General features: G+C 45.6%; 1 protein-coding gene across 1 annotated transcript; it reads right to left on the reverse strand.

The window, feature by feature from the left end:
* Positions 1-4,706: 4,706 nt before the first annotated feature.
* LOC119294218 (protein SMAX1-LIKE 3-like) lies at positions 4,707-9,261 on the reverse strand. The gene is made up of 3 exons (XM_037572452.1): positions 9,083-9,261; positions 5,751-5,901; positions 4,707-5,656 (listed from the first exon to the last, which is right to left on the reverse strand). Exons 1-3 carry the CDS (start codon positions 9,238-9,240, stop codon positions 4,886-4,888), a joined length of 1,080 nt encoding a protein of 359 aa, XP_037428349.1. The 5' UTR covers positions 9,241-9,261; the 3' UTR covers positions 4,707-4,885.
* Between the last annotated feature and the right edge of the window lie 7,119 nt (positions 9,262-16,380).

Here is a 16,380-nt window from a genome sequence, read left to right on the forward strand (position 1 = left end):
TTCATGATATTAACTAATTAATAACTCCTTTATTCATTTTCCTTGCCGGCGGGTAGGACTTGGGAAAAGTTCACCAAACAGGTTGATGGCCAATGGAAACAAAAGCTTCACTAGTATCGACCCAAGGTAATTAATTAAGTAGTACTAGCTAGCTAGCTAACATCTCTTTAGTTCTAGTTTCAATATCATTAATTAGCATGCTTGATTAATTATTATCTGATTGAATTCTATTCAGTTAAAGGCCCTGAAGCAGGCGCCGGGGAATGATTTATGTGCGTACTATGTTTGCGAGAACATTCGCATGATGACGTGCGAAAGCAGCAAACCTGACAGAGACCAATTGGTACGTTTCTCAGAATACTATTCACAACTTTTACATCATTATCTAATACACACACAAGTAATACATGCATATTGATCTCCTTCTTTAAAGATGAAGAACATGCGAGATCAGCTCCTACCAGAGAATCACGTACAAGCGATTCAAGAGGAAATAGCGGGATTTTTGCTCAACCAGGTCATAGATCCCAAATGAGAATTCTATTACCTGCTACCGAAGTAATGCCTCCATGTAATGATCTGCATGCAAATTGTAGGTGAAATTGTATATACCAACTTGTGTATATATATATATATATGCGTGAATGGTCGTGCGAGAAAGTCGATGATATATATATGATAGGTTCTACAAGAAATTCTATTTATATATATGCATAACATGTACAATATGTAGTAGCGTAAAATAAGTTTCAAATGAAAAAGAATTAAATGGAAAAGAAAAAATTAAAAGGAAAAATAAATCATAAAAACAAAAACCCCTAAACCTTTTAGTCCCGGTTGGTGTTACCAACCGGGACTAAAGGTCTCCCAGCCCCCGGCATGGGCTCGTGCCACGTGGACAACCATTAGTGCAGGTTCGTGCTGAACCGGGACTAAAGGGGAAGGGGGGACCTTTAGTCCCCACCCTTTGGTGCCGGTTCTAGAACCGGCACTAAAGGGGCCTCACGAACCGGGATTATATCCCTTTTCTGCACTAGTGAAGGGAATTACTTATGTTGTTATAAGGTTCGACCGATAAAGATCTTCGTAGAATATGTAGGAGCCAATATAGGCATCCAGGTTCTGCTATTGGTTATTGACCGGAGAAGTATCTCGGTCATGTCTACATAGTTCTCGAACCCGTAGGGTCCGCATGCTTAACGTTCGTTGACTATATAATGTTATATGAGTTATATGATTTGGTGACCGAATGTTGTTCGGAGTCCCAGATGAGACCACCGACATGAAAATGAGATCACGAATGGTCCGGAGGTAAAGACTGATATATAGGACAATGATATTCGCACACCGGAAGAGTTTCAGAGTGCACTGGGTAGTCATCGGGTTGCCAAAGGGGTTCCGGACACCCCTGGTAGGTGTATGAGCCTAATGGGCCAAGGGGGGACGGACCAGCCCACAAGGGGCCTGGCGCGCCCCTCTCCCTGGCCGCCGGCCCTTGGGAAGGAAAGGGGGGGATAGCTGGCCCCTCCCGCCTTCCCCTTCTGATGGGAAAAAGGAAGGTGGGGGGGGCACCATCCCCTGCTTTTCCCCGCTCACCAAATAAGGAAAGGGGGGCGGCTTGGGGAGGACCCCAAGTGGGATTCGGCCCTATTTGGGGCGCCTTTTGGCTGCTCCCCTCTCCCCCACCTATATATATGTGCGAGGGGGGCACCCCACATAACCACGACAATCTCTTAGCCATGTGCGGCGCCCCCCTCCACAGTTTTGTCCCTCGGTCATATTTTAGCAGTGCTTAGGCAAAGCCCTGCGGAGATAGCTTCACCATCACTGTCACCTCGCCATTGTGCTGCCGGAACTCATCCACTACTTCGCCGTCTTGCTGAATCAAGAAGGTGAGGACGTCACCGAGCCGAACGTGTGCTGAACGCGTAGGTGTCGTACGTTCGGTACTCGATCGGTTGGATCACGAAGAAGTTGGACTACATCAACCACATTACTAAACACTTCCGCTTAAGGTCTATGAGGGTACGTAGACACACTCTCCCCTCTTGTTGCTATGTATCTCCTTGATAAATCTTGCGTGTGCGTAGATTTTTTTTTTGTTTTTCATGCAATGTTTCCCAACAGCCGGTTCAGATTTTCGTCCGGTTTTTTCATGAAAAAAAGTTCGTCAAAACCTATCAACATGGGATCTAGTTTTGAAGATCTCGACGCAAGAAATCCAATGGTGAAAATGGTTCGAGATTTGAGAATGCATGGTTTAAAAGATAAAATGTTTTGAATAAACCGATGTAGAAAAAAGGGAAAACTCTCCAGTTGCGACAACTGGCACGCATGAGGAGGTGGGAGTGATCTTTGAAAAGAGTACTCCTTAATTAGTGATTTCGCTACATTCGACTTATAGATGTAACCCCTTCCCATAGCGATTTTTTTCTGCTTCATTGGTTACACTAGTGCAGGAATGACTACATGACCACATTTTTTTGACTATTTGATTGTCTTTTATTTGTTGCATAGATCCTTTTACTTGCCAATTTAATCCATTTCTATTTGCAATTTTTGTAATCCAATTCTACATCAAGTGTATTTTGTGCTTCTTCTCTGCTCGTGTTTTAATGTGCAATAGTTCGGTTATTCTTGCATTTTTATTCTTCAACTCTTATTTCTGTTTCTTAGTTTATACTTATTTTTAGTGCAATAATAATTTAGTATTCTTTACATGTTTTCCTTCCTGTTCTCCCCTAATAGTGTGATTTGGTCCAATTATAGCCACATAATTATTTGCATTAGATCTAAGTCTAATTGAATAGTTTGATGTACCAATAGCTTAAGCTTTGAGGTGGTTAATACTATTTCCCTAAATGCAAGTCTAACAGATTAGACTTAATATAAATTTACAGTTTTTCATTGCAAAGGATTAGAGGATCTATGCAAATTCACAATTTTTTCATGGACACGATGTTTTGGCTCTTAGGTGTATCTGTTTCTGTTGGTGAATAGAAAAATAAAACAAATACTAGAAAAAATCTGTTTTTTTTTTCATTGAAGATGTTGAATCCCTGATGTCGGTGCCAAATTCCATCATGGTTGGACATCAGAGCAACTATCAGTAAAAAGACAAATTTGAGGGATGTGAGAACGTTTACTCTTCACACACTGTTTAGACTGAGTTTGTTTGTTGAGAGCTGCTCAGATGTCCAAACATGATGGAATTTGGCACGGACATCACACACTCCAACTTTTCCATGCAATTTTTTCTTCATATTTTTATGAATTTGTCTAGTATCTTTTTTGATTTAACTGTTCCTCGGGAGCAGATGAGCCTAAGCTCAGAAATGAATATTCGTTTTTTCACCCATTTCTATAATTTTATCATTTTAATGTAAAATGTAATAAATGCTAGACCTATTGGTTCAAATTTTTATGGGATAAACTGAGGCTAGATAAAAACAACATGAGCTAAAGTGTGGTGTTTAAAAATAATTACATTTAGGACCTAAAGGATAAGAAATATTTTTATTTTAGATCAGTGTATTATACATTTTGAATAATTAATTAAGAGACAATTAAGATTTTGGTCGCACATGTGCACATGCAACTGTGATGGCCATATAGGCAACACAATCGGTTAATTGTTTTGAAATCATAGATCAGTATTGGGGTGCAATCTCGTACCATGTTGTGTGATTGTTTTTGAGATAGCTAACCACTTATTCCAAGTGGTATCTCATACCATGTTGTGTAAGCTGTATCAGGGATTAAATAAAGTGCAAGGCATGAGTTGAATTTTCGACCTTGAGAGGCACTACACCAGGATCCACTATTCATTTCTCATCGAGCAACCATCTTGATACTTTTGTCTGCTAAATTCTGAGACCAGCAGAAGCTCTTCAACTCTAGGTGGTGCCTACTTTAAGCTGTATACATGCAACAATGCTAGAGTGTTTGTGGTGGATTAATGGTTGCCTGCTATGGTGCATGCATGCGACACTTGCAGAAGTTGGTTGTATGTAGCTTTAAACATGCACGGTTACAAATTCTAAGTTTAGCTAGTTTCCAACATGTATTACAGTCAATGAAGAAGAAGAAAAAATTCCGGAAAATATACTCCCTCCGTGCCATAATATAAAAGTGTTTTTAAGACTAAAAAACATTTTTACCACTACACTAATATTTTTGACACTTTACTGGCTGTAAGGTGTTAAAAATGCTCTTATATTAGGAGACGGAGAGAATAGTACTAAATAAATGGCAGGTGCACATGTGCAGCCAAATAAATAGTACCATAGCGTGCTATGGTTGCATGCACGAAACAGTTGGAGCACACAGAGACATTCAATGTTCTATGCACTGATGTTCGTACATGGCCAGGTGAGTCTGCATGTTCGTAAATGTGCGTGCCTGCGGATAGCTGTTCTCTATCCCAAAACGAATCCTGTGCACAGTTCTACTGTGTCTTGTCGCCTGGAAATTATTACTTGGAGCAGGAGATTCAATGAAGCGAGATTTAGAAGCGACAATTCGCCCATCCCTCTCCCTCTCTCTCCCAGGTTAGTAAATTTTCAGCTCTTCAAGGAAAATATGTATTTTTTATTATATCTTGCAAATTCTCACTACCTTTGTTACTTAATATAAGACATTTTTAACAGTAGGATAGTGTCTTATATTCAGTTACGGGGGAAGTATAAAGTTATTTCCGACCAACATTCAGCCAAAATAAACTTTCTAGTTCTTCTCATAAAATGGTTTTCTGAAATGACAACGGGAGCGAAAAACAGTTCTGCTTAATAATTCTAATAAAACACAAAACAAATTCTGAATGCGGAATCTAACAGTTCAAAATCGTTCGAAATACCTATAATGGTATGAACAAGAAAAATCTCTGCTAATTGAAAAGGAAAACACCATCCACGACATTCTGGATCCCCTCGTCATCAGCCAAACTATCTTCCTCCTCTTCCTCAACCACTGGACAAACATTCAAATCACAGCCATGACGACGCTTCATCTCCGTGCCGTCATCACCTTTCTCACGGTTCTGTCCACCAAACCGTCGTTTCGCCCGTGGAGAGGAAGGTGAAGCCACGTACCTCCTCGAGTCCAAGACGTCAGAGGCGCTCAGCACTATGATGGCATCCTCCAGGCTGACCACATCACCGTTGCATCCCCTCACCATTCCTCCCCCCATGATGTGCATCTCCAAATCGCGATCCTGGAGGTGGACGCCGTCCATCAATATAACGCGGTGAGGGTTCTCCACGACCGCTTCAAACAGCCTCTCTTCGAGGTCGCCGTCATTGTCCGGTGATCTCTGCCTCTTGAGGGCGAGCTTGCCGTTGTGTGTGCGAATGTTAGGGCTACCCTGAAGCTGGACCGTGGTGAACTCGGCGTATGAGCCAAACACGAGCCTCGCGAGCTCCTGAGCGACTGCCACCTTGCCGCCATAGTCCCCTCCTAGGAAGAGCAGGCAGGTCGCTTTCGTCGAGGACAACGAGCTAGGAATAGTCCTCGTCACGCCGGATCTGCACCGGAGCACCGTGCACGATATGCCGGGGATGATGTTCCCGTGACGCGGAACGCGCAGCTGGAGCGCGTTGCAGAGGATATTGAGATTTGTCGCGGTGAGCTCCGTGAACTTCGGCCGGCGGCAAGCAGCCTGCATGCATGAGTCAGACACTCACGGCCGGGCAATTAACTAATCGGTTCACCACTTCACGAGTGAAATCACATACAAGATGTGTTATACGTACGTCTGCCTGAAGACTGGCGCCGCAGTATGTTGACCTGACGCAAGTTGTATCTTTGTAGCGGCGGAGCCACGGAGGAATGCTCGCCGTCGATGCGCCAAAGATGGTCGGTCGCCCTCCTGCTCCTGTTTTTGCATTGCTAGCTTGGCACTCACTGCAATAGAAACACCGGGAATATTATTAGCGTACATGTCTAGATGTTTACTTTAAGCAAATTTCTTGGAAATATCAACATAGTGAAGCATGCACATACACTGGAAAATTTGGTGGCCAATTTTGTTGCCAAATGACATACTTTACTTACATGGCAAGTTCATAGAGGAAAAAAAATCATCATCAGTAATTACCAATAAATACATGTAAAAACATATTGTATTTCATGGCGTATATAGGCCTTTTCCAATGCATGGATGCGTAGATGAGATGCTAAGTGCATTAAAAATCTTAGCAACTAGTCTCCTCGATGCGTGGGTCCTTAGCTTTTGTAGTTAAGCTTCCCTCATGGAATCGTTTAACAATTAAACTCCTTCATGCATTGGTTGGTAGTCATTTTAAATAGGTCCACGCGCTTAGCACCATTCTTCCTAGGGGTCACCGTAATGCTCTCTCACTCCTCTTTAATTGCTTTGCCACATCACTTTTTTGCCTATGCGGCACTCTTAGTACACACCATGAAGCACGGCCTAACGATACTTATTTGGTGTGGACTCTATGTGTATGTTCTGATAATTTCTAGTTAGGACCACCAATGATGCCACCTTACTGGTACCGAAGTTACTACTACGTCATAACTTGTAACATATAGCCTGGAGATTGGAGTACTTTTATGCCCAAACAAAAGAGTCCAATTTCGTTTGTTAAAATGTAAGTTACCAGTCAATAGTTTAAGAAATCGCAACTGTATCTTGTAGACTAAATAGAACGGTAACTCACGTGTTATTATGTGGTAACAAAAGAGGGCAAACAAAATATTAAGAACATACCCAAGTTACTTTGATCTTGTTTGGTAGCCCTAGCTGATATGATGTTGATAGTAAAAACCAATTATCAACCAGAAAAATAGTTCAAGCTACGAAATATTTTATATAAAAAAATCAGCTTTTAGTAAGGTGATGTGGTTCTTTTGAATGCAAGTTTTTCTTTGCATGCAAATGAAATGGTTGACATCCATGTTACTCATTTTCTTGGCATGCAATGGAGGCAGATGAAAAGGCAGAGACATGTGAATCGAAATGTGTCACGTGGGAGAGGCGGAGCATGGACATTGGTTTCTTATAAAACTGAACTTGATAAAGCTTGAGTTTAAAAAATAAACTATGTGCACTATATTTTAGAATGGAGTAAGTATCTTAGTTCATATATGCATGATTTCTTAAGAGGTGGTTTAGGAGGCCTCAAGTCCATGTTCTAGCCCAATTCAGCCTCAAGAAAATCAAAAGAAATAATACTACTTTTTTGGGTCTAAAGATGTTAATCCTAATGACCCAGCCCTCCTAATGGTTTACGGCTAGGTATATCGCCGATTTTATACAAAGTGTGTGCAATTGAAGTTTTCAACAATATAGGAATATACTTATAAACGAAAAGTGAAAATAATGCTATTAATATCATCATCATTACCATCATCATTACCATCATCATCATCATCGTCAGACTAATTGGCTAAAAAAACATTTGGCATCACCGTCCGGCACTACCAGTGTGCGACGTCACGCGACATCATAAAATTTGGGCTAGCCGCATTAATAGGCTTGTGATTAACTATAGTTTATCTATATGCATAAGTATTATGGATTTGGCATTACTTAGTCTGACTCTTGGCGCCACCACTGGGCCCATGGTCCGTGGCTGCTGCTCAGGCAGCGCCTTGGAACCGTCCACCGCCGTCCGCAGCTGCTGTTCTGGCAGCATCTTGGAACCACCGGAGGTGGAGCGCTTCTTTCCATCGCCTGACATGGCCACTGGAATGAGGCTCTGACGTCAATTATTAGCCCAAACTACCGACCAGTAAGCTATCGAGGATCTGACGAAGTAGAGGAATGGCGATCTAGACTACAGCTAGCGCAAGCTACAATACATGCACATCCTAGATGAACTGGAGTGTCACTAGTATATTCCAACTAGTAGCTAAACTGCACTAGTACTTCTGGCTTGTACTAAAGCTAGCTCACGGACACACTTGAGAGAGTGGTGTAGTACTGGTTCACTGCTTTGCACTGGATGGAGTAATTTACAACGGGAGGAGTAGTTCCCTTATATAGCACCTACAAAACGAGAATTGCGTTTTGGAGGCCGAGCTCCATGGAGCCCTTTATTTTTGAAAAATTCAAATTCAATTTTTTATGTTTCAAAAAATTCTGAAAAAAAATATGCGTATATGTAAGGATGTAACCTACATGTGTGTAAAAATTCATGATGAAATACCTTGAATTGTGACCTGTACAAAAAAGACAAATTCATGGCCTGAGAGAATGAATAGTATCATGTGTTAAACAGCCTCAGATTTGTCTTTTTTGCACAGCCCTCATTTCAACGTATTTTGCCCTGAAAATTTACACACGTGTGTGTTATGCCTTCATATATATCTGTGATTTTTTTCAGAATTTTTGGAAATGTAAAAATATGAGTTTTCATGAAATTTGAATTCTGAATTTGGAGGCCTCATTGGAGCTCGGTCACCAAAAGGGATTTCCGCTACAAAACCGACTTGAGTACGCACGAGCCGATGTCAAATGCCTAAGTGACTTTGTGCCTAAGTTACTTTATGGCTTGCCCTGTTTCAGCTCAGCCATTTTACCTGTTTTAGCTCCTTTTTAACTAGAGAAAGTCTAGTACTACTTAGCTACTTTCCGTGCAACGATGCATGCGTCGAAGGCAGGGGTCAAGCCCACATGTATGTATGTATGTATGTATGTATGTATGTATGTATGTATGTATGTATATGCAATACCTGAATGTCTGCTTATTTTTATTTTTATAATTTATGAAAAAGCAATATTTTCATACCTTCTGGTCAAGCATCACTAAGTAGCTAAAAGAAACATTTGGCGTCACCAGCCGGCACAATCAGTATGTTACTCACTGTTTGCGATGTTAAGTGACATCATAAAAATTGGGTTAGCCGCACTACTAGGCTTTCGATTAACTATAGTTTATCTACATATATGCATAAGTGTTATAGCCTTGGCATTACTAGGTCTGACTCCTGGCACCGTCACTGGGCACCATGCTGTAGCTATCTAGGTAGGTACTGTAAGCAGAGAGGAAACTCATCCAACAAAAAGAAGAGGTCAGGCAGATAAACACTGGACGCCATTATGTGAAACAAGCAATACCTTCTGTCTTGTCCAGCCCTAATCATGTCCGAAACCGGAGCTGGACATGTCGCGAGGACGTCGCAACCTGCCGTACTTGATCTTGATCTCTTCGACGAAGTGACAGCGCTCTCGACGATGGCCCTGACCTGGGAGCTCGAGAAGCCGGCCGCGCGCATGACGCGGTCGACTCTCGGGTCGTCGAGGATGGAGACGACGAGCTTCTCGAGCTCGACCTTGGCCGCGCTCCTGCCCCTGGGCTGGTGCGCCTGCGCCCGCTTCAGCGCGGCCACGCACGCGTTCGACGCCGCCGGGTCGACACTGTTGTGGACCGCGGTGGTCACGGCGAGGCTGCCGAGCGCGAGGTCTAGGCAGAGGTCGAGCGCGTTGTGCTGCATAGGGTGGGACTGGGACCTGACACAGGCGCCGCGGAGGATGCTCGCCGGCGCCGAGAGAATAGAGCGGGCGATGTGGAGCGGGGTCACCTGCGCGTGCCCCCACCGCGCCGCCAGGCTCACCGCCTGCCGCAGCACGCCGGCCACCTCCTCCCCCAGCGCTTGCCCGTCGGTGATCCGCATACGCTTGGAGCTCCAGTATAGTAGACGGTGAGCGTTAGGCGTGCGTGTGCAGAGATTGATGCATGCACGTAGGACCAATTGTGATGGGAGTCAGTCATTTGTAACCTCGTCAGTGTACCCCACAAAATCCTCGGGACAGTTGTCCTCCTCGGCCATAAAATCTACCGCGTACCCGACTGGCCGGTGTTGACCCCTCCATCTACGGCGGTCGAGTTGTAAATGTGGTCCGTCCATATATGGAACTGCCCGGGGAGTAATATCGACGTCCATCACAAGTCATGGCTGCCCAAGGACACCCAAGAACGGTACTCTAATGCACAATAACAACTCGGTGAAATCCTTTCGCAAAAAAAAAGAAAGAAAAAAAACTCGGTGCAATCGGCAGTACTCAGCAAAAGAGACTTGGCTGGACTTTTCCATTACTGGAAAATCAATTGATATCGAATTCTTCTAAGTTTTTCGAGTTCAACAACACTCCATGGAGAAGCTCAGCAGAGACTCCCACTTAGCCGAGATTCATAACAAATAAGGTCGCAAAAGTAAAAAAGACTCGATCCGTGACACCGTTGCCAAGAGCTCCTGTAAGCTACCTCGGCAAATTAGGGCCACATGACACGACAGTCCATCGTTAACTCAGGCAAATTGGGGCCACATGGCACGACAATCCAACATTGACAGACATGGGGCAGGTGAGCATTAATCATGATTTTTCTCCTTGACGCTAGCAGTTTTCATAGTTGTAGTTTTATAGCCTAAAAAATTGTGCTAAAGCAAGGAATTGAATTCAAGACTTCAATATTGAGAGCTCAACGTGGTAGGGCAATCCGACAATAGTCGGCGCCAAGTTGAGATATCGTCAAGTGACAAACACCTTCAAGTCTTCAAGTTCCTTCCTCCTCCCGTTGGCGCCGCCGCAGATCCGCCCCACCTCCGATGGCCTTTGGCCTATGGAGGTGCGGAGGATCTCGGCCCCCCGCTGGCGGGAGGGACCCCGTTCTTATTTTTGCTAGGTTGAACGTCTTGATTGGGGCTGTTTGGCGGCGGCGATGTTCCTCCGTAGTAATAATGTCTCCCACGTCCTATCTCCGTCCCGATGGTGCGAATAGCATTGTCGGAGGATGTGTGGAGGTGTGTCTCCGTCGGATCTCATGGGATTCGGTCGGTGCTGGTCTTCGGTGGATCTCTTTGGATCCAGTTTTTGTTTGTTTTCGTTCGTGTGGTTCCAGGTTTGATCTTTCCAATCTACAACTCTCTTCATCGGCGATGGTTGCTGCTCCGGTGTGTTGGTCCTTTGGGGCCTTAGCACGACGACTTCCCGACTGTCTACTACAACAAGGTTTGCCCGGCTCCGGTGATGGAGGGCTGATGACGGCGGTGCGCCTTCGGCTCGCTCCAGTATTTGTAGTCGTCGCTAGGTGGTCCATAGACCTAGTTGTAATTTTTATTACCTCTTGTGTTCTCTGTACTGCCATGATTGATAAATAGATTGGAAATTTCTCTCGCAAAAAATATTGAGAGCTCAACACACTAGCCAACTCACCCACTACTTGGCTCGTGTGAAGATCAAATAAAATACCACTACTTGACCATCCGAGAGGAAAAAGTTGTTCAAATATACCCCGATAACTTCTATGTAAATAGGATGATAACTTACGTACCGCTGACCTGATAAGTCGTACAAATACATTGATAAATTTTCACCATGGACGACAAAAGTTGTAGAAATATCGACTCATAACTTTTGTGCAAATAACATGATAATTTACACCACATGCAAGATAAATTACGTACAAACTCCATGTTAACTTTCAACCGGGGAAGAAAAAATTGTTGAAACATCCGCCAATAACTTTATGTGTTAATATCGTTGCAATTTTATGCATTGTAGGCCCGATAACGTACATACAAACAAACTGGTAACTTTTTTATCCGGGGACAAAAAGTTCTTGAAATGTACCCCGGTAATTTACGTGTAGATAAAATGGTATTTTACGCACCGCAGGCCTGATAACTTGCATATAAACAAACTGATAACTTCTCATCATACCTCGGTAACTTCTGTGTAAATTATATGGTAACTTACACATCGGACACCCGATAAGTTGCATACAACACAATGATAACTTTTTACCCATGAGAAAAAAGTTCTTGAAACATGTCTCGGTAACTTCTGTGTAAATGGCATGGTCATTTATGCACCGTGGACCTCATAACTTACGTCCAACCACCATGGTAACTTTGACTTTGAGAAAAAAGCGTTGAAAGATAACTCCTCCGGTGACTTCCATGTAAATTTATGATAAATTAAGCATCACAAACCTAATATTTGACGTTTAAACACCATGGTAACTTCCATCCAAGGAAAAAAGTTTGTGAAACATACACAAGTAATTTCTGTGTTAAATTGCGATACTGCTCCATGCTAAAGTTATCATGCTTCTCATGATATAGTCATTAACCTTCTCGTACTATATTTACTTTTTTTAGATGAAAGGATCGAACCCCTAGAGGGCGCGACAGGTCAACAAGGGAAAATATACGTGCTTAAACAGTGATGCGCCATCACGGCAAAGACCTTGTTGAATATCTCGACCCCTACGACGCACGGCTATGGATAGAAGCGAACTGAGCCCCTACATGGTCCATCTATAGATCAAGGGGACACGGTCAGGCCAGTCTCGATGGCTAGGACGTCTGGTTAGACAGGCACGGCCGGGCTCGGGACCGAACTTACGCACGGATGTCTCCCGACGTCTGGCATGCCACTGCTCGGTTCTGAGGACCTGCTCACCCGATTTGTTTCATAGACAGGGTGATGGAACTGCTGGGTCTTCCGGGTTGCTTGCCAACGTTGGCATCACTGTAATGGCAATCCAGTTCATTGAACGGAAGTGCGCCGTGCGCATAGAAATTATTTGCACATTTAGATGTATCCTAGTTATTGCACATCTAAGTGACTCAGTTAAACTACAAAGAGAAAAAAAATTGTCTCCACGAATCTTCACGTAAAATCAATAGTATAGGATGTAAATATGCAATACTTAGGGCGCAGATGTGTTTTAGCAAATCTGTAACTAGCACTGGGGTTGCCCACAGTACGTGTTAGTACGTGCACATGTCTGCGAAACATATGTTATCTGTCTCTGTGTGTATGTATTAATGATCTGATTGCTAGCTAGGATCAATCGGAGGCCCACTGCATACCGTAGTACCCTATGGGACAGTGCTGCCACAGCTGTGTACGTGTTTGAGCGTATACCTGAGCCATTTACAACAACGCGGTTAATTTTGAACCAAGCACTACGATCGTTCGTCGCCGTGCAGGCCGGGCACACGTACGACATGCAGTTTAATCGCAAGAAGAGAAGTTAGGGAGTGTTTGTTTACATGGATTTATTGATGTAGGGATTTAAAAAAGTTCTTTTTAGTATCATCTAAACCAAACAAAAGGGATTTATGAGAACTTAAAATGGGTATTTGGGACTTATGAAAGAAGACAACTGAAGGAAAGTCTTTTTGAGACTTTTAGTTGTAACATGGTATTTTAGTCCATCATTAGTCTCAGGACTTGTTAGGGACTAGTGACTATTTAGTTGAGATTAAAAAAAGTCATAGGATTTATGAACGAAACATGGCCTTAGACGCATACTGGCTGATTCCAGAACTGATATTTCCTGGGATGAGCGCCGACGATAAAGTCATGTAAGATAGACAGGAGGGTTACCCTGCTCCGCCGCCGGAGATCCAGGGCGGACGCCCCACCTAGCTAGGTCCTGCATAATTTGTTTAAAATTAGCTACTTTGTACTAAATCAGCGACGAGTAATATGAAACGGAGGGAGTATTGATTTAAAGGGCAATTCATGTTAGTCGGCATGCTTAAACGTGGTATAACATAGGGAAATGGTTAGTTTTTTATCACGGACAATGCGCTGACCATCAGCTAGAGTGATCCTCCTGCATGCATAGGTACTGTGTAAATATATTTAAAAATAGGAAATTAGTACGGTAAAAGGAAATAATAAATAACATGCCTTTTGTTTGTGTACATTTAACTCTCTTGGGGATTGGCTTGAGACGCCCGGTCTGGTCAGGGTCTGAATCTATACCCATCTCTGCTTCTTTCCACCCCTCCCGGGTCGCTCCCCTCCCGGGCGGCTCCGGAGGCCATCCCCACTGATCTCTCTAGGGTCCCCTACAATATGCGTCCCCTGCCGTCGCGGCTGCCGACGCCGGCGGTGGTGGTGGCGCCCATCCCGTCGAAGATGGTGGGCAGGGGAGGTGTTTCCTCGGGAGCGTCACACGGGAGGAGGTGGGGCGCTGTTTCAGGGCATGGGGCGGCGCGGCCGTCTGGGCCGGTGCCTGAGGATCCAGGCGGAGTGGCGTCGAGGGGGAGGTGGTGCGCCGCCGCAGCGGCCGTCTTCGGCGTGCGAGCTGGATCGCCGGGTCTCGATCTAGGCTATAGATCCGATCTGGGCCATGGGAATCCAGTCAAGGCTTGTGCTGCGGGGTAAGCAGGTTGTGGCCTTGGCCACGCCGAGGACGACATGCAGTTGCTAGCTGGGCTGCCGTCTCCTCTTCTGCCGTTCATGCTAGGTCGTGACTCACGGTGTGGGGGCTTGCGAGTCTTCATATTAATGGTGGTGGTCCTAGCATTCTTCTCGCATCAGGGCAATGTTCAACGTGTCTGTTTCTCTTCGATCTGGCCATCAGATGTGTTCTAGATCTTATGCCAGAAATCTTCTCGCTTTGGCTTATGAAGCTCCTGGATATCTGGATAGGATGGAATCCGGTCGTGCGCATACTTATCCGCCTGCATGGCTTCATGACGGTGCGGCGCGAAGCTCCACTGGTTGCCGAAACCATGGGACATGTCGGCATCTCGATTTCCATGGTCTATACTGCGGTGGAGAAGGTCATGGTATCTGAGATTGGAGTACCAGTGTTGGCGGAGACCTCAGAGGCTGAAGATTTTGCTTCACGGGGGCCGGTGATCCAATTTGGACTTGGCAACTGTGAGCCTGGTGTTCGATGATTTACAGTAGCAGCCTTGGCAAGTGGGGGAGGTAGCACTGGAGGAATTCAAGTTTGGTGGCGCTTCTCAAGTGCCGAGTGTTGACTTCCAGGGTGAAAACCAAAGGCCTGACCTCCAGTGTTGTCGGATTACGGGTTCTGCAAACCCTTGAAAGGTTCAAACTCTGGGGTGCGTGCGGATATCTCAACCTACACAGCCTGCCTACTCGTGATCCTCCAAAGCCTAGCGCGTCGGGCTCGAAGAGACAAAGAGACACATCAGCTTATCCTGGTATGGGCCACCTTGCGGTGTAATACCCTACTCCAGCGTTTTGGTGGATTACCTCGAAGGGCTGAGGATGAACTAGTACAGTGGATGAACTGGCCTCAGGAGGTGAGGTGTTCTTGAGCTCGAGAGAGCTGGTGAGGTGGTTGGGTGAGAGTGGATCCCGATCAGAATCAGATGCCCCCCTATGGTGGTGGCTAAGTCCTATTTATAGTGTCCTTGGTCCTCTTCCCAAATGTTGGCGGGAAGGGATCCCACAACGGCCGGATTTGAAAAGGAACAAGTAGTAGAACTTATCCTAACTAAAGTGGTCTTTACCTGCGAAAAGCCCCTGGTCGTGACGCTGCGGTGGGCTCGGTGATGACCTCCATCCTGCCGTCTAGCGGTCTTGGTCTTGTTGCACCAGAATGGAAACCTATGGCTGATTCCTCGAGACTCCGCGCCTATGGCTTGCCTCCGTTGCATAGAAGAGGAAACTGGCGCTCTGCGCCAGCTGGCGCCCGCCTGGCCTTGGTCGTCATGGCTCACGTCAGCTGAGCCTAGTGAGGTGCACCCTGCATAGAACTCTCCGCCCCTCGGGGAGCCAGCCAGAGGAGGCCAATTCCCTCGAGGGTCTTTGTATCGTTCGCCTCGCGAGGCTTGGCCCCTCGCGAGGGTCTTGAGTCATTGATGCTGAAGCTGGGCCGTACCAGGCTGTTGATAGAGCCACGTGGTGGGCTGCAGGCAGGCAAGTCTGGATACCCCCATATCTAGAACGCCGACAGTAGCCTCGGGGCCGAAGGCGCGCTCCGACTTGGCTTCCAAGCGAAGCTAAAGGGCAAGTGTGGAGCGCCACATGCCCTAAGCGCCTGCGGCCTTGATGACGCATGGCGATTGATGGGATGTGGGCGTCTCCACTTCCCCATGCTGCTTTGGCAACTGTTTCCATCTGAAAAAAGGGTTGCCATCTACTGACGTGCTTTCATTGCCTTCCCTTCGTCTTGCTCGAGATCCCCTTCTCCCAACACCGAAGAACTCACTAGATTTGCCGATTCTCCCCTCCAATCTTCTGCCCAATGGCTGCTGAGAAGACCAAGGCGCTAGCCCCGGCTGCCGGCCTCGCATGGTACTAGCTAGTGCTGACCGCACCCTCCGTCACCGAGGAGAAGCTCCAGACCACACATCTCCTGAGGGCGAGCAAGGAACACAAATGTGGGGAGACTTCGCTCTGGGTTGCCGCCGCCATGCCGGAACCCGCGGACAGTACCTTCTATCCTTTCTTCCTGCACAGCGTCTATTCGGGGCTGGTGCCCCCATTCTCCCGCTTCTTCTATGTCGTTCTCCATCATTACGGCCTTCATGCGCTCCACATCCATCCCAATTCCATCCTCCTCCTGTCCATCTTCGCCTTCTAATGCGAGGTGTTCGTAGGGCTGATGCCCTCCATCGCCATGCTCTGCCACT

This window comes from Triticum dicoccoides, chromosome 4B (assembly GCF_002162155.2).
Source record: "Triticum dicoccoides isolate Atlit2015 ecotype Zavitan chromosome 4B, WEW_v2.0, whole genome shotgun sequence".
Classification (NCBI taxonomy): domain Eukaryota; kingdom Viridiplantae; phylum Streptophyta; class Magnoliopsida; order Poales; family Poaceae; genus Triticum; species Triticum dicoccoides.

Coding starts and splice junctions, on each gene's coding strand:
- LOC119294218 (XM_037572452.1), bottom strand. CDS start 9,240: ATGCGCGCGGCCGGCTTCTCGAGCTCCCAGGTCAGGGCCATCGTCGAG. Junction 5,902..9,082: donor AGGGCTGGACAAGACAGAAG/GTATTGCTTGTT, acceptor TTTCTATTGCAG/TGAGTGCCAAGCTAGCAATG. Junction 5,657..5,750: donor GCGCCAGTCTTCAGGCAGAC/GTACGTATAACA, acceptor TCATGCATGCAG/GCTGCTTGCCGCCGGCCGAA.